We start from the raw sequence: 26,434 nt of genomic DNA on the forward strand, positions 1-26,434 counted from the left end.
GGGTAAGATCCTGGCATGGATAGAGGATTGGCTGACTGGCAGAAGGCAGAGTGGGGATAATGGGGTCTTTTTCAGGATGGCAGCCAGTGACTAGTGGTGTGCCTCAGGGGTCTGTGCTGGGACCACAACTTTTCACAATATACATTAATGATCTGGAGGAAGGTACTGAAGGCACTGTCGCTAAGTTTGCAGATGATGCAAAGATCTGTAGAGGGACAGGTAGTATTGAGGAAGCAGGTGGGTAGCAGAAGGACTTGGACAAGCTAGGAGAGCGGGCAATGAAGTGGCAGATGGAATACCAATGTGGAAAAGTGTGAGGTTATGCACTTTGGAAGGAGAAATGGAGGCACAGACTATTTTCTAAATGGGGAAATGCTTTGGAAATCAGAAGCACAAAGGGACTTGGGAGTCCTTGTTCACGATTCTTTTAAGGTTAACGTGCAGGTTCAGTCGGCAGTTAAGAAGGCAAATGCAATGTTAGCATTCATGTTGAGAGGGCTAGAATACAAGACCAGGGATGTATTTCTGAGGCTGTATAAGGCTCTGGTCAGACCCCATTTGGAGTATTGTGAGCAGTTTTGGGCCCCGTATCTAAGGAAGGGTGTGCTGGCCTTGGAAAGGGTCCAGAGGAGGTTCACAAGAATGATCCTTGGAATGAAGAGCTTGTCGTATGAGGAATGGTTGAGGACTCTGGGTCTGTACTCGTTGGAGTTTAGAAGGATGAGGGGGGATCTTATTGAAACTTACAGGATACTGCGAGGCCTGAATAGAGTGGACGTGGAGAGGATGTTTCCACTTGTAGGAAAATCTAGAACCAGAGGACACCATCTCAGATTAAAGGGACGATCCTTTAAAACAGAGATGAGGAGGAATTTCTTCAGCCAGAGGGGGGTGAATCTGTGGAACTCTTTGCCGCAGAAGGGTGTGGAGGACAAATCACTGAGTGTCTTTAAGACAGAGATAGATAGGTTCTTGATTAATAAGGGTATCGGGGTTATGGGGAGAAGGCAGGAGAATGGGGATGAGAAAATATCAGCCATGATTAAATGGCGGAGCAGACTCGATGGGCCGAGTGGCCTAATTCTGCTCCTATGTCTTATGGTCTTAAGGGATTCTCCATTGCCCAATGCCGATATCGTCATCGGTGATCAGGCGGAGAATCCCTGCCGCTGAAACGGAGAATCCAGCCCGTTGTTTTTCAGTCTGCCGGACGAGGCGGAGGCATTTGTGAAAGATGCCTGGATCTGGACTTGATTAAATGGATTCAATTGGGACTTTAATGGGGACGGTTGTGAGGAGTTGGTTTGAGATTTTTGGAGAGCTCCTGCTCTTGTTTGTCACGCAATGACTAGCAAGTGTCGACTGACGGTGACTTCAAACATCCTGTATTCTACTGAGTCAGCAATGTCTGAGGTGGATACTCCAGACTGACTGCACTAAGCTATGTCGGTACAGATCAGGCATTGAACTTGGGAGTGTGTGTGGCTGAGATCCAGACCTATAAGCACTTCAGCTACTGCACACAGGGGAAGTGAGAATCACCCTTATGGTTGCGATTTTTATCTTTGTTCCTTATATCATAGAATTTACAGCACTGAAGGAGGCCATTCGGCCCATCGAGTCTGCACCGGCTCTTGAAAAGAGCACCCTACCCAAGCCCACACTTCCACCCTATCCCCATAACCCAGTAACCCCACCCAACACTAAGGACAATCTTGGACACTAAGGGCAATTTATCACGGCCAATCCACCCAACCTGCACATCTTTGGACTGTGGGAGGAAACCGGAGCACCCGGAGGAAACCCACGCAGACACGGGGAGAACGTGCAGACTCCGCACAGACAGTGACCCAAGCCGGGAATCGAACCTGGGACCCTGGAGCTGTGAAGCAATTGTGCTAACCACTGTGCTACGGTGCAGCCGGGTAGCATAGCGTGGGACCCAGTGAGGCGGAGTCCTGGAGAGGCAGATTTGAAGACTTCATCCAGTATTTCATGTGTTCAGAGGGCGAATTGGATTGTCAACTGTGAGGGCCACAGTTGAGCTGAGCTGAATCCTGGGCCTTGCACCCCAGTGAATGAATGTGTGGATTTGGCAATGTGCAAAACACAAAGATGCCAGTGATCCCCGCGAACCTGCCTTGGAGCTATTGCTCCCAACATCCTGGGAGAACTACAATCTCCACCAAGTGTACGACATAAATCCAATTGGGAATTCAGAAAAAACCTCTTTACCCAGAGAGTGAGCAGAATGTGGAATTCACTCCCACAGGGAGCGGTTGAGGTAATTAACCACTATGCTACGGTGCAGCCGGGTATTAGATAAGATTAAGGAGAAGCTGGATAAACACATCAGGGCTAAAGGAATCGGAGGAAATGCTGATGGGCTGAGAGGTGAGGGGGTTCACCGAGTTGGAACACCAGCAATGACTTGTTGAGGTGAATGGCCTGTTTCTGAGCTATAAATACCACATCAGAAATATTTAGTCAGAATGACAGATAGACGTATTGAACTCAATTTTTTATTAAATCAGGCCAGAAAAAACAAACCGATACAGACACAATCAAATTGTCACACCCCAACACCCCACAGTTTTATACAGAGGCTTGTTTCATCGAGAAGTCCACAGGTGATCACGGGAGTACAAAGAACAACAAAGAAAATTACAGCACAGGAACAGGCCCTTCGGCCCTCCCAGCCTGCGCCGATCCAGATCCTTTATCTAAACCTGTCACCTATTTTCCAAGGATCTACTTCCCTCTGTTACCCGCCCGTTCATATATCTGTCTCGATGCATCTTGAATGATGCTATCGTGCCCGCCTCTACCACCTCCGCTGGCAAAGCGTTCCAGGCACCCACCACCCTCTGCGTGAAAAACTTTCCGCGCACATCTCCCTTAAACTTTCCCCCTCTCACCTTGAAATCGTGACCCCTTGTAATTGACACCCCCACTCTTGGAAAAAGCTTGTTGCTATCCACCCTGTCCATACCTCTCATAATTTTGTAGACCTCAATCAGGTCCTCCCCCAACCTCCGTCTTTCCAACGAAAACTCTCCTAATTGAGTGTACAATCAATGTACAGAACTCGCACACCCACGTACCCTGGAGCTCCCTCCCTAACAGCACAGTGGGTGTACCTACACCTCAGAGACTGCAGCGGTTCAAGAAGGCAGCTCACCCCCACCTTCTCAAGGGTTATTAGGGATAGGCAATAAATGCTGGTCTAACCAGCGACCCCCACATTCCGTAAATGAATGTAAAGAATGGCGATAGAGTGAATATGTGAGAATACACAGTGAATAAAGTGAACTACTCCATGACTAAGCAGGAACCAAGTCAGAAAACTCGGAATATTCAGTTAACCCCACGGTGTAGTTAAAGGACACCGACTTCACCACAAAACATTAACCCAAACCAACTATTTATTCATCAAACCACCAACCCAACAGCATCTTCTGAGAACCACGGGCACATTCATGCATCTATGATCAAAGTGAAGGTTGAAACCGCCCCTCACAGACACAGCGTGGAACTCAGGAGTGTCGAGACCCAGTACCCCAACCCAAATACCAAATCGCAGCCCACCCAACAGAAACAGGTCACTCACAGGAGCATCACCAGAATCTGAAGACATTCCCTTTCAACCCCCTCCCAAGTTTAATCGCTCCGAATAGATAAAAATTCTCTTGCTGAAACTTTCTCCAGGCGAGGAAGACTTTACCCCAACATTTCTTCGGATTCGTGTTTTTCTGAAATCATCTTCCCATTAACTATCTTCTGAGAAATGATGATGACTTTCTTAGCTTTCTTGTCTGCAAAAGATTTGGAAGGCAATGGGTAAGTACGGTGAGGGTGTACAGCGAGTGCACAGGTATACGTGAGGGTGCACAGGTATATGTGAGGGTGTACAGTGAGTGCACAGGTATATGTGAGGGTGTACAGTGAGTGCAAAGGTATATGTGAGGGTGTACAGCGAGTGCACAGGTATACGTGAGGGTGCACAGGTATATGTGAGGGTGTACAGTGAGTGCATAGGTATATGTGAGGGTGTACAGTGAGTGCACAGGTATATGTGAGGGTGTACAGGGAGTGCACAGGTATATGTGAGGGTGTACAGTGAGTGCACAGGTATATGTGAGGGTGCACAGCGAGTGCACAGGTATATGTGAGGGTGCACAGCGAGTGCACAGGTATATGTGAGGGTGTACAGCGAGTGCACAGGTATACGTGAGGGTGTGCAGTGAGTGCACAGGTATATGTGAGGGTGTACAGCGAGTGCACAGGTATACGTGAGGGTGTACAGTGAGTACACAGGTATATGCGAGGGTGCACAGGTATACGTGAGGGTACACAGCGAGTGCACAGGTATACGTGAGGGTGTACAGTGAGTGCACAGGTATATGTGAGGGTGTACAGCGAGTGCACAGGTATACGTGAGGGTGTACAGTGAGTGCACAGGTATATGCGAGGGTGCACAGGTATATGTGAGGGTGTACAGCGAGTGCACAGGTATATGTGAGGGTGCACAGCGAGTGCACAGGTATATGTGAGGGTGCACAGTGAGTGCACAGGTATATGTGAGGGTGCACAGTGAGTGCACAGGTATATGTGAGGGTGCACAGTGAGTGCACAGGTATATGTGAGGGTGCACAGTGAGTGCACAGGTATATGTGAGGGTGCACAGTGAGTGCACAGGTATATGTGAGGGTGCACAGTGAGTGCACAGGTATATGTGAGGGTGCACAGTGAGTGCACAGGTATATGTGAGGGTGCACAGTGAGTGCACAGGTAAATGTGAGGGTGCACAGTGAGTGCACAGGTATATGTGAGGGTGCACAGTGAGTGCACAGGTATATGTGAGGGTGCACAGTGAGTGCACAGGTATATGTGAGGGTGCACAGTGAGTGCACAGGTATATGTGAGGGTGCACAGTGAGTGCACGGGTATATGTGAGGGTGCACAGTGAGTGCACAGGTATATGTGAGGGTGCACAGTGAGTGCACAGGTATATGTGAGGGTGCACAGTGAGTGCACAGGTATATGTGAGGGTACACAGCGAGTGCACAGGTATATGTGAGGGTGTACAGTGAGTGCACAGGTATATGTGAGGGTGTACAGTGAGTGCACAGGTATATGTGAGGGTGCACAGTGAGTGCACTGGTATATGTGAGGGTGCACAGTGAGTGCACAGGTATATGTGAGGGTGCACAGTGAGTGCACAGGTATATGTGAGGGTGCACAGTGAGTGCACAGGTATATGTGAGGGTGCACAGTGAGTGCACAGGTATATGTGAGGGTGCACAGTGAGTGCACAGGTATATGTGAGGGTGCACAGTGAGTGCACAGGTATATGTGAGGGTGCACAGTGAGTGCACAGGTATATGTGAGGGTGCACAGTGAGTGCACAGGTATATGTGAGGGTGCACAGCGAGTGCACAGGTATATGTGAGGGTGCACAGTGAGTGTACAGGTATATGTGAGGATGTACAGTGAGTGCACAGGTATATGTGAGGGTGCACAGTGAGTGCACAGGTATATGTGAGGGTGCACAGTGAGTGCACAGGTATATGTGAGGGTGCACAGTGAGTGCACAGGTATATGTGAGGGTGCACAGTGAGTGCACAGGTATATGTGAGGGTGTACAGTGAGTGCACAGGTATATGTGAGGGTGTACAGTGAGTGCACAGGTATATGTGAGGGTGCACAGTGAGTGTACAGGTATATGTGAGGGTGTACAGTGAGCGCACAGGTATATGTGAGGGTGTACAGTGAGTGCACAGGTATATGTGAGGGTGCACAGTGAGTGCACAGGTATATGTGAGGGTGTACAGTGAGTGTACAGGTATATGTGAGGGTGTACAGTGAGTGTACAGGTATATGTGAGGGTGTACAGTGAGTGCACAGGTATATGTGAGGGTGTACAGTGAGTGCACAGGTATATGTGAGGGTGCACAGTGAGTGCACAGGTATATGTGAGGGTGCACAGTGAGTGCACAGGTATATGTGAGGGTGCACAGCGAGTGCGCGGACTAGGCGGGGGGTGGGGCGCTGGGGGGTGAGGTTGGGACACAGGCCATGCATTTGTGCACAGTGAACAGGAGTAAATTGAAATACTCAGGAACAGGAGTTAAAGCTCCTCCTTAGCCATCTTTGCTCTCCTCCCCTTACCCAGGAGGTAATCATTTCACTGTATTTACTCCATTGAGCACCATAATCCTTTCAAAAACCTGAACTAATACCAACCCCTCCGCACTCAGGGGAGCACAGCCCTGGCCGATGCCAACCATCCTCAGAATTTAACCCTTTCAACCCCGGGGTGGTTCTGGGGAATCTGCGTTGCACCCCCTCCAAGACCAACGTAATATGCAGATACATAGAAGATAGGAGCAGGAGGAGGCCTCTTGGCCCTTCGAGCCTGCTCCGCATTCATCACGATCATGGCAGATCATCCAACTCAATAGTCTAATCCTGCTTTCTCCCCATAGCCTTTGATCCCATTCTCCCCAAGTGCTATATCCAGCCACCTCTTGAATATATTCAGTGTTTCAGCATCAACTATTTCCTGTGGTAATGAATTCCACAGGCTCACCACTCTTTGTGTGAAGAAATGTCTCCTTATCTCTGTCCGAAACGGTTCACCCTGAATCCTCAGACTGTGACCCCTGGTTCTGGACACACCCATCATTGGTAACATCTTCCCTGCATCTACCCTACATTTCGTAATTAATATTAAATCTGCTGAACTCCTCCCTACTTCATATTATTAGGTTCCCGTGAATCATCAAAGTGAGTCAATGGATTTGCTGGAACACATAGCCGAAGTCTGGGCTGTGTTAGCTGATTTCAGATGGAGCATTGGTCGGCATATTTCAGGGCTATCAGTTTTGGAGGGGTTGGAAGTCAGCCACGGTTTCCGGTCCTCACTGGTACCTGGGTGCTGTTCACAATATGCATCAATAATTTAAATGAGGGAACGAAACGTAATATCTCCAAACTTGCAGATGACGCCGAGTTGTGTGGGAGGGTGAGCTGTGAGGAGGATACAGAGATCCTTCAGTGTGATTTGGACAGGCTGAGTGAGTGGGCAAAGACATGGCAGATGCAGTATAATTTGGACAAATGCGAGGTTGCTCACAAAAACAGGGTGGCAGATTATTTTCCGAAAGGCCATCAATTCGGAGAGGGGAATGTGTAACGAGGCCTGGGTGTCCCTCGTACACCAGTCACCAATTGTATAGGGTGCTGGTGAGGCCGCATCTGGAGTATTGTGTTCAGTTTTGGTCTCCTTACCTGAGAAAGGACATATTGGCACTGGAGGGAGTGCAGAGGAGATTCACTAGGTTGATCCCAGAGTTGAGGGGATTAGATTATGACGAGAGGTTGAGTAGACTGGGACTGTACTCATTGGAGTTTAGAAGGATGCGGGGGGATCTTATTGAAACATATAAAATTATGAAGGGAATAGATAGGATAGATGCGGGCAGGTTGTTTCCACTGGTCGGGGAAAGCAGAACTAGGGGGCATAGCCTCAAAATAAGGGGAAGTAGATTTAGGACCGAGTTTAGGAGGAACTTCTTCACCCAAAGGGTTGTGAATCTCTGGAATTCCTTGCCCAGTGAAGCAGTTGAGGCTCCTTCTTTAAACGTTTTTAAGAAAAACATAGATACCTTTCTAAAGAATAAAGGGATTAAGGGTTATGGTGTTCGGGCTGGAGAGTGGAGCTGAGTCCACAAAGATCAGCCATGATCTCATTGGTCTCCTTATCTGAGGAAGGATGGTCTAGCTGAGGAGGGAGTGCAGCAAAGTTTTACAAAACTGATTCCTGGGATGGCGCAACTGGCGTACGAGGAGAGACTGAAACGGTTGAGATTGTATTCACTGGAGTTTAGAAGAATTAATTTTTCTTTAAAATAAATTTAGAGTACCCAATTCATTTTTTTCCCCAATTAAGGGGCAATTTAGCGTGGCCAATCCACCTACCCTGCACATCTTTGGGTTGTGGGGACGAAACACACGCAGACACTGGGAGAATGTGCAAACTCCACATGGACAGTGACCCAGAGCCGGGATCGAACCTGGGACCTCGGCGCCGTGAGGCAGCAGGGCTAACCCACTGTGCCACCGTGCTGCCCTCGGAGTTTAGAAGAATGAGGGGGGATCTCATAGAAACCTATAAAATTCTAACAGGACCGGACAGGGTAGATGCAGGAAGGATGTTCCCGATGGTGGGGTGTGTCCAGAACCAAAGGGCACAGCCTGAGGGTAGATTATTTAGGACCGAGATGAGGAGAAATTTCTTCATCCAGAGAGTGGTCGGCCTGTGGAATTCGTTGCCACAGGAAGATTTGAGGCCAAAACATTGCATGGTTCCAAGAAGCAGTTAGATATCGCTCTTAGGGCAAAGGAGATCTAAGGATGTGGGGGAAAGTGGGATTAGGCTATTGAGTTGGATGATGAGCCATGATCATAATGAATGGCAGAGCGCGATCGAAGGGCCGAATGGCCTCCTCCTGCTCCTATGCCAACACTAAGGACATTCAAATGGTCATTGGATAGACATATGGGCGATAAGGGAATAGTGTAGATGGGCTTTAGAGTGGTTTCACAGGTCGGCGCAACATCGAGGGCCGAAGGGCCTGTACTGCGCTGGAATGTTCTATGTTCTATCTTCTATGTTTCTCTGAAAATCATTGCTGGAAGATACATGACTGTGGGCACTTGTGTGTGGGGGGGGGGGAGAATCAGGATTGTTGCTGCCAGCGATGCCTCTAACAGTTCAATAACATTTTGTCGCGTGGCTTTGCCAGTTCCTCTTGAGAACTGCAGTCACCAACTCACCTCCAATAGTTGAAACGTGAGTACGGTTTGATTGTTGCTCTGATTGGCTGGACCTGCAAAACAGCGACATATGTGAGCACAGCAGGGGGGGTCGCCATCATGGAGGTAATGAGGGTGGGTCACCAACCCATCTTCGGAGGCTTCATTCTATGACCATCTGTCCCTAATCACTACCGTCCCCCAAACACATTCCCAAAGGTCACCCAACATACCAATCCTCACAGCAGCCAGATAACAATGGCGGCAGTAATACCCATAATCCTCTGTGCACCAGAAACCTCTCTATCCACCACATGGCTGCTCCAGCCCGAGCCCATGTGTCACCAGTCTGGATGGAGTCAAACAGGGGGGGAAACGTTTGCTACCTCTTTTTCCACAGGGTCACGCACAGGAGACACAGATCTCCCACCCGAGATGTGGAGGTTTAATTTTCTTTCCAAAGTGTCGTTAGTCTGTGGCATTCCCTTCCCGGGGAGGGGGGGGGGGGGGAGATTGGGTCATTGAATTTATTGAAGGTGGAGTTAAATAGATTTTGATAATCATGGGGTAACAAACAGCAGAGTGGAGTGGAGACCCCGGCCCCACCAGCCAGGAACCCACGGAATGGCGGAGCAGGCTCGATGGGCCTACACCTGTCCCCAAGTCTGATCTACCAAGAGTGCGCAAGATTAATCTGGACTTGTAGGACCCTCCGAAGACAGTGTGGGAAGGTCAGTGGGAATTGTAACTCATACCAGACGCTGGAGACGCTGGCAATTGGCTTGGGTTGAAACGAACATGGTGGAAAATCAAATTACCCAAGTGACCTATTTGTAAAGAATATTTCTACACCTCACTGCATCAAGAGCCTTGAATAGTGAAGAACTAAAGTTACCACGTGAGCTGGAAAAAAACTTCTCCAGGTGGCAAAAGTGGGAGAAACTAGAAAATAGATTTAAGGTGATTAGAAAGCTTTCAAACAGCTAGTACACCCACGATGGGCTGAATGGCCTCGTTTACTGCGGAGCGATGCTCTGGTTTGTTGTTTCTCCTATTTCTCTCCGAAAATAATCTTTGCTCTCCCGACTACATTCCGTCCTGTTCCAGGGTACAATTCTACACAACTGAATGCCCAAGAATGCCTCGCGCCAACGTATCAGCAGACACCGCGGGTCGCCAGAGTGTTAACCAGGGTAAATGTTCATTGACGCTCACTGGATAGAAACCCTCCCCAAACAAAAAAAAATAGACCCCCTCGGTCCCATACCCCAGTCACCACCAGGCATCTTCCTCTGTATCTAACCCCGTGCTGTACCTGTCCTGGGACTGTTTGATGGGGACAGTGTAGAAGGAGCTTTACTCTGTGTCTAACCCCGTGCTGTACCTGTCCTGGGAGTGTTTGAAGGGGACAGTGTAGAGGGCGCTTTACTCTGTATCTAACCCCGTGCTGTACCTGTCCTGGGAGTGTTTGATGGGGACAGTGTAGAGGGAGCTTTACTCTGTATCTAACCCCGTGCTGTACCTGTCCTGGGAGTGTTTGATGGGGACAGTGTAGAGGGCGCTTTACTCTGTATCTAACCCCGTGCTGTACCTGTCCTGGGAGTGTTTGATGGGGACAGTGTGGAGGGAACTTTACTCTATCTAACCCCGTGCTGTACCTGTCCTGGGAGTGTTTGATGGGGACAGTGTAGAGGGAGCTTTACTCCGTATCTAACCCCATGCTGTACCTGTCCTGGGAGTGTTTGATGGGGACAGTGTAGAGGGAGCATTACTCTGTATCTAACCCCGTGCTGTACCTGTCCTGGGACTGTTTGATGGGGACAGTGTAGAGGGAGCTTTACTCCGTATCTAACCCCATGCTGTACCTGTCCTGGGAGTGTTTGATGGGGACAGTGTAGAGGGAGCTTTACTCTGTATCTAACCCCGTGCTGTACCTGTCCTGGGAGTGTTTGATGGGGAGAGTGTAGAGGGAGCTTTACTCTGTATCTAACCCCGTGCTGTACCTGTCCTGGGAGTGTTTGATGGGGACAGTGTAGAGGGAGCATTACTCTGTATCTAACCCCGTGCTGTTCCTGTCCTGGGAGTGTTTGATGGGGACAGTGTAGAGGGGGCTTTCCCCTGTATCTAACTCCATGCTGTACCTGTCCTGGGAGTGTTTGATGGGGACAGTGTAGAGGGAGCTTTACTCTGTATCTAACCCCGTGCTGTACCTGTCCTGGGAGTGTTTGATGGGGACAGTGTAGATGGAGCTTTACTCTGTATCTAACCCCGTGCTGTACCTGTCCTGGGAGTGTTTGATGGGGACAGTGTAGAGGGGGCTTTCCCCTGTATCTAGCCCGGGATGTAACATGGTGATTTTACCCTTCAGCCTCCAGCAGGCCACGGTACGTGTTGATCTCAGCTTGCAGCCTCATCTTGGTGTTGAGCAGAATCTGGTATTCCACATTCTGAGCATTCTGTTTCGTGTGGAGGTCCGCGAGCTGCTGCTCCAGGTTTAGAATGTTCAAGTTCAGGGTTTGGAGCTCTGCTGCAGTCCGCTCCTCATTGTCCTCCAGTGTGTCCTCCAGGGAATTGATCTGGTGAGGGAAGAATTTGTTTAACAGAAACAGCCTGTATTTATGTCGGACACCTTAACTTTGTGGAATCTGCTTCAGGTGCTTTATCAAATAAACACTGATAATGAGTCACAGTGGGAGATATTAGGACAGATTGAGCAAAAGCTCAGTCAAAGGGGTAGGTTTTAAGGAGGATAGGTTTTAAGGAGGCAGTGAGTTTTTTTAAAGAGTGGCTGAAAATTGCCGAGTTGAAAGTTCTGATGAGGTGATGTATCAGCCGCCTAACAATAGCGATAACATTGGACAGAACATTAAACAAGGATCTACTGCAGCTGGTACCAAAGGAAAGTTAATAATTGTGGGGGGCTTTAATCTTCATATAAACTGGGACAATCAAATGGGCAAAAATGGTCTAGAAAATGAGTTTGCAGAATGCTTTCATGGCAGAGTGTCCCAGAGGAATTGTGGAACTGACTGAAATGAAATGAAAACCACTTATTGTCACAAGTAGGCTTCAAATGAAGTTACTGTGAAAAGCCCCTAGCCGCCACATTCCGGCGCCTGTTCGGGGAGGCTGGTACTGGGGATGAAGCTTTCTTAGATTTAGGATGGTGTAATGTGTCACAACACCCTGGGGGAAATATAGCCCATCCTCTCGATCCCTGCTCTCTGCCATCTCCGGAACCCTCCATCTAACCTCCCCGGGGGAAACCAGTGATTATTGCAAATTGGAGACCAGACCGATGCTCCCTCTGCTCCCACATGCCTCCTCCATTGCCCCCACACTCTCAGAGCCGCGACCGCCACGGGGCTGGTGGAGTAGCGTGCCGGCAGGAACGGCAGAGGCGCCGTTACCAACGCCCCCAAACTAGTGACCTTACAAGATGCCGCCTCTACTCGCTCCCACACTGACCACCCCCCCCCCCCTTCACTACCCACTTCCTAATCATGGCTATATTCGCCGCCCAGTAATAATTACTAAAGTTCCACCCAGTCAAATGCCTTCTCTGTGTCCATTGCGACCACTACCTCTACGTCCCTACCCTCTGGGGGCATCATGATAACATTCAACAACCTTCTTACGTTGGCCGCCAACTGCCTTCCCTTAACAAATCCCGTCTGGTCCTCCCCAATCACGTCCGGAACACAGTCTTCAATCCTTGAGGACTTGCTGGCTGCTTTTAAACTACAGCAAGCTGCTATTTGAACTGGCCCAGGCACACCCCTCGATCCAATGTGCTATGTGTTAGTGTCCCATGATGTTATTTTGATGGACTTTGCGAGCAGCTCCAATCAGCTCTTTTGAAATCCGGGTCTTTGACGGGCTCTCGATTCTGATTGGGCCTTGGTTCTGGAATGTTCTGGAAACACAGGCGGACTTCTTTTTGCAGAGTTAAGTTTCAGTTCTGCTTCGATCCAGAGGGCTGCCAGAAGCAGATTGAAAACACTCTCTGTCCAGCCAGGCCTGTGAAGGTAACCTCCGATTAAAAAGTCGCAAGCAGTCTGTAGCCAGTTCTGTCAAAACCTAGGAACCAGCAGATTCTATTCGCTGAGGCCGTTTCTCAGGTTTTAGTTCTGTTTTGGGGACATAGCTGAAGGAGGCGTAAAGTTCTCTCTCCCTGAAGGGGGTGGATCTCCCTCACAGCAGGTGAGAGTGTGAAGTGGAGGCAGAAGATCGGCTAGGATTGTACTGAATGACGGGATAAGACCATAAGACATAGGAGCAGAATTAGGCCACTCGGCCCATCGAGTCTGCTCCGCCATTCAATCATGGCTGATATTTTTCTTATCCCTATTTTCCTGCCTTATCTCCATAACCCCTGATCCCCTTATTAATCAGGAACCTATCTATCGCTGTCTTAAAGACACTCAGTGATTTGGCCTCCACAGCCTTCTGCGGCAAAGAGTTCCACAGATTCACCACCCTCTGGCTGAAGAAATTCCTCCTCATCTCTGTTTTAAAGGATCGTCCCTTTAGTCTGAGATTGTGTCCTCTGCTTCTAGTTTTTCCTACAAGTAGAAACATCCTCTCCACGTCCACTCTATCCAGGCCTCGCAGTATCCTGTAAGTTTCAATAAGATCCCCGCTCATCATTCTAAACTCTAACGAGTACAGACCCAGAGTCCTCAACCGTTCCTCATACGACAAGTTCTTCATTCCAGGGATCATTCTTGTGAACCTCCTCTGGACCCTTTCTAAGGCCAGCACATCCTTCCTTAGATACGGGGCCCAAAACTGCTCACAGTTTTGTCTGACCAGAGCCTTATACAGCCTCAGAAGTACATCCCTGGTCTTGTATTCTAGCCCTCATAGTTCACCATAGAATTTACAGTGCAGAAGGAGGCCATTCAGCCCATCGAGTCTGCGCCAGCTCTTGGAAAGAGCACCCTACCCAAGGTCAACACCTCCACCCTATCCCCATAACCCAGTAACCCCACCCAACACTAAGGGCAATTTTGTACACTAAGGGCAATGTATCATGGCCAATCCACCTACCCTGCACATCTTTGGACTGTGGGAGGAAACCGGAGCACCCGGAGGAAACCCACGCACACACAGGGAGGATGTGCAGACTCCGCACAGACAGTGACCCAAGCCGGAATCGAACCTGGGACCCTGGAGCTGTGAAGCAATTGTGCTATCCACAATGCTACCGTGCTGCCCTCAATGCTACCGTGCTGCCCGTGCTGACCCTCTCGACAGGAATGCTAACATTGCATTTGCCTTCTTAACTGCTGACTGAACCTATATTTTATGGGCACGTTAGTGGCTCGAAGAGGCCCTATAGGGAGCTCCTGCTCGAGTGAGAGTTGCCAAAAGTGGTGAACACTGTCAATGGATATGGATGAACCGACTGTGATTGAATTGGGGACTTACCATGGCCACCAGTGAGCGATGCTCAACTTCCAGGCCTTTGATCTGACGCCGCAGGGTGGTGAGTTGGTTTTTCGTTGCCTGAAGGGCCTCATTATTCTTCGAAGCTTCCAGAGAGGCAGTGTCAAACTGGTAAAGACAGAAGTGAACAAACGCCACATATAGTGAGAGAGACACACACAAATGCAAGGACTCACGCACGGGGTAGAACTTCCACCTCAGCGGAACAGGACCAGAACATGCAGCAAACTGTTCAAAAGACCATCGAGTTCAGACTAGAGGAACAATCCCACTGGCGGGAGAGGTGGTAACATTCCAGCCATAGACACTTGCACAAACACACAAGAAGCATGCAAATTCATGAATACAGTCTCACAGAGAGACACACCCTTATTCAAATTAATTCACACATGTGCAGAGAGACACCCATCCATATCCCGTCACACACAGGGGGGGGGGGTCTGTCAATTACCTTCTTTCTGTAGCACTCCTCCGCATCCTTCCTATTCTGATCAGCCAGGGCCTGGTATTCCTCACGGATTTGGTTCATCATTTTGCCAAGATCCTCCTCGCCGGAGTTGTCAACTTCCACAGAAACACTGGAATTTGCAATCTGCCTTTTCAGATCATCCACTTCCTGAGAGAGAGAGAGAATTTATAATAATAATAATCTTTATTAGTGTCACAAGTAGGCTCACATTAACACTGCAATGAGTTAACACAACAGTCAGGAAAGCCCAACAACGTCTCTACTTCCTTCGGAAGCTAAAGAAATTCGGCATGTCTGCATCGATTCTAACTAACTTCTACAGATGTGCGATAGAGAGCATCCTATCCGGCTGCATCACAGCCTGGTATGGCAACTGCTCGGTCCAAGATCGCAAGAAACTGCAGAGTGTGGTGAACTCAGCCCAACGCATCACACAAGCTCCCCACCCCCACATTGATTCTGTCTACACCTCCCGCTGCCTCAGGAAGGCAGACAGCATTATCAGAGACCCCTCCCACCCAGGCATTGCCTTCTTCCAGACCCTTCCATCAGGCAGAAGGTACAGAAGTCTGAAGACCCGCACATCCAGACATAGGAACAGCTTCTTCTCCACAGCTACAAGACTCCTCAACGACTCCCCCTCGGACTGATCTGTTCCCTGTAAGAACACTATTCACCACGCCCTATGCTGCTCTTGCTCATGTATTTGCTTTGTTTGGCCCCTTGTTCCGCACTGTAACCAATCACTGTTTGTCGATGTACCATTTGTCAATGGATAGTCAGAGGCTTTTTCCCAGGGTAGAGGGGTCAATTACTAGGGGGCATAGGTTTAAGATGAGAGGGGCAAGGTTTAGAGTAGATGTACGAGGCAAGCTTTTTACACAGAGGGTATTGGGTGCCTGGAACTCGCTGTCGCAGGAGGTGGTGGAAGCAGGGACGATAGTGATGTTTAAGGGGCATCTTGACAAACATGAACATGAAAATGAAATGAAAATCACTTATTGTCACAAGTAGGCTTCAAATGAAGTTACTGTGAAAAGCCCCTAGTCGCCACATTCCGGCGCCTGTTCGGGGAGGCTGGTACGGGAATTGAACCGTGCTGCTGGCCTGCCTTGGTCTGCTTTCAAAGCCAGCGATTTAGCCCTGTGCTAAACAGCCCCATTAGGATACGAATAGAGGGATACGGACCCAGGAAGTGTAGAAGATTTTAGTTTAGACGGGCAGCATGGTCGGCACAGGCTTGGAGGGCCGAAGGGTCTGTTCCTGTGCTGTACTTTTCTTTGTTCTTTGTCAATTATTCTATTTTTGTCTACTATGTACGTACTGTATGCGTTCCCTTGGCCGCAGGAAAAAATCAAATCAAATCAAATCAATGAAGTTACTGTGAAAATCCCCTAGTCGCCACATTCCGGCGCCTGTTCGGGTACACGGAGGGAGAATTCAGAATGTCCAATCCACTTAACAAGCACGTCTTTTGGGACTTGTGGGAGGAAACCGGAGGAAACCCACGCAGACATGGGGGGAACGCGCAGTCTCCAAACAGACAGTGACCCAAGTGGGAATCGAACCCGGGACCCTGGTGCTGTGAAGCAACAGTGCTAAGCAGCGTGCTACCGTGCTGCCCACTATCACAGGGACTGAATGAGGAGGAGCTGCCGTTCAGATAAGACGTTAAAGCGAGGCCCCATCTTCCTTATCGGAAAAGGTCCCACGGCCATCGTTTCAAAGAATCACAGGAGCCTCCCGAGAAGTCCCCCCCCCCCCCAGTGTCCTGGGCAATATTCATCCTTTAACCAGACTGACTAAAACAGGTTATCTGCTCGTGTCAGATTGCACTGTGGGATCTTGCTGAGCAGCAATCAGTTGCTTTGCTTCCTACATCACCACAGAGGATACACTTCAGAAAGTACGTCATTGGTTGCGAGGTGCTTTGGGATGTCCCGTCGCAGTGGACGGACGGCTGTGTAAATGGGAGTCCCCTTTTTACCTCCAGGTGATTCTTGCGAAGGTAACTCAGTTCTTCATTCATAGCCTCAATCTGGGATTCAAGCTGCATGCGGCCCACATTGGTGTCATCCAGGATTTTCCGCAGGCCATTGAGGTCCTGATCCACGGATTGCCTCAAATCCGACTCCGACTGCCACCTAGGGACAAATCATTGGTGAGTTGTAAAGCAGCCATGTAGTCCAGTGAGATTGGCGTCGCTGCCAAGGCAGCATTTGCTGCCCATCCCTAATGATCCTCAAGCTCAGTGTCTCGCTCGGCCATTTCAGAGGGCAGTTAAGAGACAACCACATTACTGTAGGTCTGGAGTCACGTGTAGGCCAGACCGGGTAAGGACGGCAGATTTCCTTCCCTATTGGACATTAGTGAACCAGATGGGTTTTTACAACAATCGATGATAGTTTCATGGTCACTGTTACTGAGACTAACTTTATATTCCAAGTTTATTCATTGAATTTAAATTGCACCAGTTGCCGTGGTGGGGTTTGAACCCATGTCCCTCGAGCCTCTGGGGCCTCTGCATTACTAGTGCAGCGACATTACCACGCAGCCATCATTTCCCTAGTGTTGGAAAGCAACCCAGAGTTGACATGTGTTGAATCAAAGAATCACACAGCACCGAAAGAGGCCATTCGGCCCTTCTGGCCAATATCATCTCTATGAAAGGGCTATCCAATTAATTCTAATCCTCCCGCTCTTTACTCCTGCAAATCGTTCCTTTCCAAGCATTTATCCTTCTTTGGAATGGTTCGGCACAGAGGAAGGTCAATCAGTCCACTGCGCCTTTAATAGCTCTTCTCCACCCCATGCTCTTTTCCCAGTGTTCCACAAATGTTCCCCTTCAAGTATTTATCCAATTTCCCATTGAAAATTCCGGTCGAAACTGCTTCCACCGTCCTTTCAGGCAGCACTTCCAAATTTCATCCAAAAGAAAATCTGCTCATCTATCTGTCTTCTGATTATTTTCTTGATCACCTTCTCCTGAACCTTCTCTGCTCGAAGGGGAACAATGCTGGCCCCTCCGGCTCTCTACAACATCTAGCTAGAGATTTGAATTCAATAATGCGAATTGGGATCAGGAAGTGACAAGAATGCTGACAGGAGTTTGTAAACGCCGATGAGTTCAGGCGGGTACAAGAAGATTCGATGATATTATTTGAAAACCAGAGAGTTCTCCCCAGTGTCCTGGCCAATATTGGTCCTTTCAAAGTCAAAGGATTTTCCTAAAACAGTATTCTTGCCTCAATCCCTGAATTTTCAACCCACTGGTGTCTCACCCTTGCACGTCGCCCATGAGCACACGTGGCCTTTGCTATTCACACAGCTTTGGTCTGTAGTGCTTGGCAGTGGCAGCAGCCATCGGACAGTGGTTAGCATTCCATCTGCTATTTGTCTCCCGAATAGAAGGGTCATTGGGATCAACTGCATCACCCATAAAATGCCAATCCACCTGCCTTCAGGGAACTTGGTTCTGAATGGGGGTAAAACAAGGACCCTCCACGGTTGGCATCCACTTGAGGCGCCTAACCTACCCATGGAGTCATCCGTGTATTCCAGTTTATAGTCCCTGTGCCACACACTCACTTCACTTTGAAATCATCAGACGCCAGCTCGCAGTTGTCCAGCTGCAGGGTCAAGCCAGCATTATCCATGTTTGTTTCCTGGACCTGCCGGAAAATGGGATCGGTTAATACAAATATATCACATTCGTTAACAGATCAACAGCAATCACTATAGGAGGCGTATCCATTTTTAGCAGGGAGTTTGACAACAGATTATAAGTTATACACACACCTTGTAGGTTTAGTCTAACAATCCACTCCATAACAATTGAATGTAGCAATGAGTGTGTCTGACTGTGTAGGAATGCAGTTACATTTCTGTCTGATATAGCGACTGGCTCCTGGGTGAAAAGGTTCTAGGATTTTGTGACTATAATAGATTTCCAGCCTATAACAAGGAGAAGCGTGAGATTCCAGACAATGGATTAGTCAACCTGTTAAACCGATGCAACTTTAATGCAATAAAGTTTAAATGATGTCCAGGCTCATTGCAATAGGGGGGAGGTATTGTCAAAACTCAATTTCTGCTTCAGCACAGCAGTAACTTGCAGTGACCTACTAACCTACAATGAAAACCATGTACTGAGGAGATATTACTGCATCAATATCTTGAATCACGAGAGAGAGAGACACAGTGAGATGCTCACAGGGACACAGAGAGAGACACACACATAGGGAGAGAGAGCCTGCGTGCGTTTCACCCCCACAATCCAAAGATGTGCAGGTTAGGTGGATTGACCACGCTAATTTGCCCCTTAATTGGAAAAAAATATAAATTATTGGGTACTCTAAATTTATAAAACAAAAGAAATGTCAGGAATGGAATTTGGTTAAAGAATGTCACTGCCCTTAGAACATAGAATATAGAAAAATACAGCACAGAACAGGCCCTTCAGCCCACAATGTTGTGCCGAACCTTTGTCCTAGATTAATCATAGATTATCATCGAATTTACAGTGCAGAAGGAGGCCATTCGGCCCATTGAGTCTGCACCGGCTCTTGGAAAGAGCACCCTACCCAAGGTCAACACCTCCACCCAACACTAAGGGCAATTTTGGACACTAAGCGCAATTTATCATGGCCAATCCACCTAACCTGCACATCTTTGGACTGTGGGAGGAAACAGGAGCACCCGGAGAAAACCCACGCACACACGGGGAGGATGTGCAGACTCCGTACAGACAGTGACCCAAGCCGGAATCGAACTTGGGATTCTGGAGCTGTGAAGCAATTGTGCTATCCACAATGCTACCGTGCTGCCCTTAAGAACAAATTAATCTACACTATATCATTCTACCGTAATCCATGTACCTATCCAATAGCTGCTTGAAGGTCCCTAATGTTTCCGACTCAACTACTTCCACAGGCAGTGCATTCCATGCCCCACTACTCTCTGGGTAAAGAACCTACCTCTGACAACCCCCCTATATCTTCCACCATTCACCTTAAATTTATGTCCCCTTGTAATGGTGTGTTCCACCCGGGGAAAAAGTCTCTGACTGTCTACTCTATCTATTCCCCTGATCATCTTATAAACCTCTATCAAGTCGCCCCGCATCCTTCTCCGTTCTAATGAGAAAAGGCCTAGCACCCTCAACCTTTCCTCGTAAGACCTACTCTCCATTCCAGGCAACATCCTGGTAAATCTCCTTTGCACCTTTTCCAAAGCTTCCACATCCTTCCTAAAATTAGGCAACCAGAACTGTACACAGTACTCCAAATGTGGCCGTACCAAAGTTTTGTACAGCTGCATCATCACCTCACGGCTCTTAAATTCAATCCCTCTGTTAATGAATGCTCGCACACCATAGGCCTTCTTCACAGCTCTATCCACTTGAGTGGCAACTTTCAAAGATGTATGAACATAGACCCCAAGATCTCTCTGCTCCTCCACATTGCCAAGAACTCTACCGTTAACCCTGTATTCCGCATTCATATTTGTCCTTCCAAAATGGACAATCTCACACTTTTCAGGGTTAAACTCCATCTGCCACTTCTCAGCCCAGCTCTGCATCCTATCTATGTCTCTTTGCAGCCGACAACAGCCCTCCTCACTATCCACAACTCCACCAATCTTCGTATCGTCTGCAAATTTACTGACCCACCCTTCAACTCCCTCATCCAAGTCATTAATGAAAATCACAAACAGCAGAGGACCCAGAACTGATCCCTATGGTACGCCACTGGTAACTGGGATCCAGGCTGAATATTTGCCATCCACCACCACTCTCTGACTTCTATCGGTTAGCCAGTTCGTTATCCAACTGGCCAAATTTCCCATGCCTTCTTACTTTTTGCAGAAGCCTACCATGGCGAACCTTATCAAATGCCTTACTAAAATCCATGTACACAACATCCACTGCTTTACCTTCATCCACATGCTTGGTCACCTCCTCAAAGAATTCAATAAGACTTGTAAGGCAAGACCTACCCCTCACAAATCCGTGCTGACTGTCCCTAATCAAGCAGTGTCTTTCGAGATGCTCAGAAATCCTATCCTTCAGTACCCTTTCCATTACTTTGCCTACCACCAAAGTAAGACTAACTGGCGTGTAATTCCCAGGGTTATTCCTAGTCCCTTTTTTGAACAGGGGCACGACATTCGCCACTCTCCAATCCCCTGGTACCACCCCTATTGACAGTGAGGACGAAAAGATCATTGCCAACGGCTCTGCAATTTCATCTCTTGCTTCCCATAGAATCCTTGGATATATCCCGTCAGGCCCGGGGGACTTGTCTATCCTCAAGTTTTTCAAAATGCCCAACACATCTTCCTTCCTAACAAGTATTTCCTCGAGCTTACCAGTCTGTTTCACGCTGTCCTCTCCAACAATATGGCCCCTCTCATTTGTAAATACAGAAGAAAAGTACTCGTTCAAGACCTCTCCTATCTCTTCAGACTCAATACACAATCTCCCGCTACTGTCCTTGATCGGACCTACCCTCGCTCTAGTCATTCTCATATTTCTCACATATGTGTAAAAGGCCTTGGGGTTTTCCTTGATCCTACCCGCCAAAGATTGTTCATGCCCTCTCTTAGCTCTCCTAATCCCTTTCTTCAGTTCCCTCCTGGCTATCTTGTATCCCTCCAGCGCCCTGTCTGAACCTTGTTTCCTCAGCCTTACATAAGTCACCTTTTTCCTCTTAACAAGACATTCAACCTCTCTTGTCAACCATGGTTTCCTCACTCGACCATCTGTTCCCTGCCTGACAGGGACATACATATCAAGGACACGTAGTACCTGTTCCTTGAACAAGTTCCACATTTCACTTGTGTCCTTCCCTGACAGCCTATGTTCCCAACTTATGCACTTCAATTCTTGTCTGACAACATTGTATTTACCCTTCCCCCAATTGTAAACCTTGCCCTGTTGCACGTACCTATCCCTCTCCATTACTAAAGTGAAAGTCACAGAATTGTGGTCACTATCTCCAAAATGCTCCCCCACTAACAAATCTATTACTTACACTGGTTCATTACCCAGTACTAAATCCAATATTGCCCCTCCTCTGGTCGGACAATCTACATACTGTGTTAGAAAAGCTTCCTGGACACACTGCACAAACACCACCCCATCCAAACTATTTGATCTAAAGAGTTTCCACTCAATGTTTGGGAAGTTAAAGTCGCCCATGACTACTACCCTGTGACTTCTGCACCTTTCCAAAATCTGTTTCCCAATCTGTTCCTCCACATCTCTGTTACTATTGGGGGGCCTATAGAAAACTCCTAACAAGGTGACTGCTCCTTTCCTATTTCTGACTTCAACCCATACTCCCTCAGTAGGCAGATACTCCTCGAACTGCCTTTCTGCAGCTGTTATACTATCTCTAATTAATAATGCCACCCCCCCCACCTCTTTTACCACCCTCCCTAATCTTATTGAAACATCTATAACCAGGGAAGTGTAGAAGATTGTAATTTATCTGCCGTCCTCCAGATATTTTTCAGACAGTGTAGCTTACGTTTCACAAAAAATATGTTTAAATGCACAAAACTATATTTGCATGTGCACAGATATTAAAACTCTCACAATTAGGCTTTCAGTTCACTGTCCATGTAAATGTCACACTGCATTTCCATCTTTCCCAAATAGAGACACTGCAGAGCCACCACTGGTGAGAGTGTGATTACAGTGTTACATATTTACGTGGGGAACTCCCAGTGTAGACACAGACATTGAGGTAACTTTAAAATGGGGTTTGAATGAGATTTGTGCACCTGATCTGACTTCATTCACACCTTGAACTCACTTTACACGAAGACTAAAGTATGGAATGGTTAAAATAAAGAAGGAGGCCATTTGGCCCATTGACTTTCTTGTTCTGGCACTATGTAAAAGCAGTCTAGCCATTGAACAAAAGCACAAAGAAAAGTACAGCACAGGAACAGGCCCTTCGGCCCTCCAAGCCCGTGCCGACCATGCTGCCCGACTAAACTACAATCTTCTACACTTCCTGGGTCCGTATCCCTCTATTCCCATCCTATTCATGTATTTGTCAAGATGCCCCTTAAATGTCACTATCGTCCCTGCTTCCACCACCTCCTCCGGTAGCGAGTTCCAGGCACCCACTACCCTCTGTGTAAAAAACCTGCCTCGTACATCTACTCTAAACCTTGCCCCTCTCACCTTAAACCTATGCCCCCTAGTAATTGACCCCTCTACCCTGGGGAAAAGCCTCTGACTATCCACTCTGTCTATGGCCCTCATAATTTTGTAGACCTCTATCAGGTCGCCCCTCAACCTCCTTCATTCCAGTGAGAACAAACCGAGTTTATTCAACCGCTCCTCATAGCTAATGCCCTCCATACCAGGCAACATCCTGGTAAATCTCTTCTGCACCCTTCCTAAAGCCTCCACATCCTTCTGGTAGTGTGGCGACCAGAATTGAACACGATACTCCAAGTGTGGCCTATCTAAGTTTCTAGTGCTATGCACCCACCTTTTCCCCTACAGCCCTGCTGCTTTTTCCCCTTTCAGATCTTTATCTAAATGCTTTCTGAAACCATCGATTGAATCTGTTTCTACCCCACCCTCAGGCAGTGCATTCCAGCTCCTAACCACCCGTTTGGTAACAAGGTTTTTCGGTGTGTCACCATTAGTTCTTTTGAGAATTACCTTAAACTGTTCCTTCTGTTTCCCGATCCCTCCACCAGGAGTTTCTCCCTATCTACTCTATCCAGACCCTCATCATTCTGAACATCTCGATTAAATCTCCTCTCAACCTTCTCCTCCCCAAGGACAGACCCAACCTCTCCAATCTATCCTGTGACGGAACTCCCCCCTCCCTGGAAACCATTCTTGTGAATCTTTTCTGCACACTCTCTAATGCCTCCCCATCCTTCCTAAAGTGTGGAGCGCAGAGCTCCAGTTGATGCCAGCCAGTGTCCTATAAAGGTTCACCAAAGCATGACGACGCCCGGGGGGGGGGGGGGGGGGGGTGACTTTCTGCAAGCTCTCTCACAACAGATCCTCTTCCGACATCTCTTAGAACCGTTCTCTATTGTGTATTTCTGTATGACATATTATTTTTTTCATGTATGGAACGATCTGTCTGGACTGTACGCAGAACCGCAGAACTATACTTTTCACTGTCCCTCTGTACACGTGACAATAAAACAAATCCAATCCAAATCCTGGTTTTTGTACTTGATCCCTCTATTTACAAAGTGCTGGATCCCGTTTCTTTTTTTAAAAACCACTTGATCAGCATGCCCTGTCAAATGTTGCTGACCAGGCTGTTGTGTGGCACTTTTTCAAATACCTTTTGGAAGTCCATGTACACCCCATCACCCGCACTACTCTCATCAAACCTCTCTTGTTACCTCATCAAAAAGCCTCAGCGTGTTAGTTAAACATATCCAGTGTTGGCATTCCTCAATTCATCCACATACCCTGTAAGGATACTATTCACCACGCCCTATGCTGCTCTTGCTCATGTATTTGCTTTGTTTGGCCCCTTGTTCCGCACTGTAACCAATCACTGTTTGTCGACGTACTATTTGTCAATGTTCTCTGTCGATTATTCTTTTTATCTACTATGTACGTGCTGTGTACGTTCCCTCGGCCGCAGAAAAATACTTTTCACTGTACTTCGGTACATGTGACAATGCATCAAATCAAATTAATCCAAAGTGCCTGTTAATTTTGTACAAATCATTGTGTGTTAAAGTGCCCGCCCCCTACCAAGGTGCAACTGATTGGCGTCTGGCTGCTGGGTTTAACCTTACATACACTCGCTTTTCAACAAGGGTGTAACATTTGCAAATCTCCAGTGGTCTGACATCACCCCTGGTTCTAAGGAAGATCATAGGAAGCGCCTCCATAATTTCCACCCTTACTTCGCTCAGCATCCTCAGATGCACCCCATCCAGTTTTGATGAATTATCATCTCCATGTGCAACCAGCCTATCTAATATCTCTTCCTTTTGAATCTTTAGCCCATTCAGTATCCTAAACTGTTGCTCTGTTTTCACTGCGACTTGGACAGTATCTTCTTCCTTGGTAAAGACAAATATAAAGTATTTATATAGTACCCCAGCCATGTCCCCTGTGAATGTTTTCTGGTCCTCTCAGTCCTTTCGATTATTTATATGTCTGTGAAAGGCTTCCAGATTGTTTTTTAATGTTAGCTGCCAGTTTCTCCTCATACTCTTTTTACTGCTCTGGTTTCCATTTTCCCTCCCCCTCTGATATTCAATCTGGTTCTCGATCCTGGACTGCACTGGGTGACACAGTGGTTAGCACTGCTGCCTCACAGTGCCAGGGACCCGGGTTCAATTCCAACCTCGGGAGGCTGTCTGTGCGGAGTCTGCACGTTCTCCCCGTGTTTGCGGGTTTGCTCTGGGTGCTCCGGTTTCCTCCGAAAGATGTGCAGATTGGGTGGAATTGGCTGTGCTAATTTGGCCCTTAAGTGTCCAAAAGGGCTTGGTGGGGTTACGGGGATAGGGTGGGTGCGTGGGCCTAGGTGGAGTCCTCTTTTTGAAGGGTTGCTGCAGACTCGATGGGCCGAACGGCCTCCTTCTTCTCTGATTCTAATCTGGTCAGTTCTCCCTTGTATTGTCCACCTGACCTCCGCATACACCTCAAACGTGCTCAGGACTAGTTGGTGGAAAGATAAAGCAAGAGGGAGCAGTGGAAAGGGAGAGTGAGGGAGTGAAGACCGGGGAAGCGCCTACCTGTTTACAAACGTTCATCACCGGCTTCTCGTAGGAGCTCCAGTCCCGAATATCGTTGCCCCTCTTCGCCATGCAGTTCTTGATCTTGATTTCCAGCTCCTTATTCGCAATTTCCAAGGTCTTGACCTTGCTGAGGTAATTGGCCAGTCGCTTATTGAGCCCCTGGAGCTCATCCTGCTGGTTAATGTTGACTCCTGTCCCTATCCTGCCCACATGAGACATACTGGCCGGGCTGTAAGAGGCAAGTCTCAAACCCCTGCTCCCATCTCCCTGCAGACTGAGCGCACTGCTGGCTCTCCTGGGGGAGTTTAGCAACACCATGCTGGCTGAGCTGGAGGTGCGGGACAGCGGACCCTTGTTGTAGTTCATCTGTGTACCGGGGGGGGGGGGGTCCTGCACCGCGCTGCTCTCTCTGTCTCTCTCTCTCTGTCTCTCTCTCTCTGTCTGTCTCTCTCTGTCTGTCTCTCTCTGTCTCTCTCTCTCTGCCTCTATCTCTGTCTCTCGCTGTCCCTCTCTCCGTCTCTATCTCTCTCGGTTTCTTTGTCTCTCACTTTCTCTCTCTGCCTGTCTCACCCCTCCCTATTTCTTCAACCCTCTCTCTCTCTTCCTCACCCTTTCCCTCTCTTCCTCTGTCCTCTTTGCCTCTCTTTCTCGCTGTCTCTTCTTTCTCTCTTCTCTCCTCCCTCTATCTCTTTCTCTCACCTCTTTCACACACTCTCTCGCTCTCTCCTCTTTCACTCTCCTCTGTCCTCTTTCACACTCTTTCGCTCTGTCACACTCTCCTCTTTTACACACTCTCTCTTTCTCTCCTCTCTCCTCTTTCACACTCTCTCTCTCTCTCTCTGTCTCAGGTGAAAATCTCATTATATTTACCTGAAAATGTGGGTTTTGAGTGGCGGCTGAACCGTCCAATCAGATGTCTCCGCGACTCCCTGAGCCTCATTACAA

General features: G+C 48.2%; 1 protein-coding gene across 2 annotated transcripts; it reads right to left on the reverse strand.

The window, feature by feature from the left end:
• Positions 1–2,508: 2,508 nt before the first annotated feature.
• Positions 2,509–26,341, reverse strand: LOC140386038 (keratin, type I cytoskeletal 18-like). 2 transcript variants are annotated; one of them, XM_072468638.1, is made up of 8 exons: positions 25,487–26,340; positions 18,329–18,411; positions 16,728–16,884; positions 14,723–14,887; positions 14,254–14,379; positions 11,182–11,396; positions 8,842–8,894; positions 2,509–3,815 (listed from the first exon to the last, which is right to left on the reverse strand). In XM_072468638.1, exons 1-8 carry the CDS (start codon positions 25,853–25,855, stop codon positions 3,721–3,723), a joined length of 1,263 nt encoding a protein of 420 aa, XP_072324739.1. In that variant the 5' UTR covers positions 25,856–26,340; the 3' UTR covers positions 2,509–3,720. The 2 variants fall into 2 exon arrangements, with proteins under 2 accessions (XP_072324739.1, XP_072324742.1); XM_072468641.1 differs by lacking the exon at positions 8,842–8,894 and having other exon boundaries at positions 25,487–26,341.
• Positions 26,342–26,434: the final 93 nt, after the last annotated feature.

This window comes from Scyliorhinus torazame, chromosome 2, assembly GCF_047496885.1.
Source record: "Scyliorhinus torazame isolate Kashiwa2021f chromosome 2, sScyTor2.1, whole genome shotgun sequence".
NCBI lineage: Eukaryota > Metazoa > Chordata > Chondrichthyes > Carcharhiniformes > Scyliorhinidae > Scyliorhinus > Scyliorhinus torazame.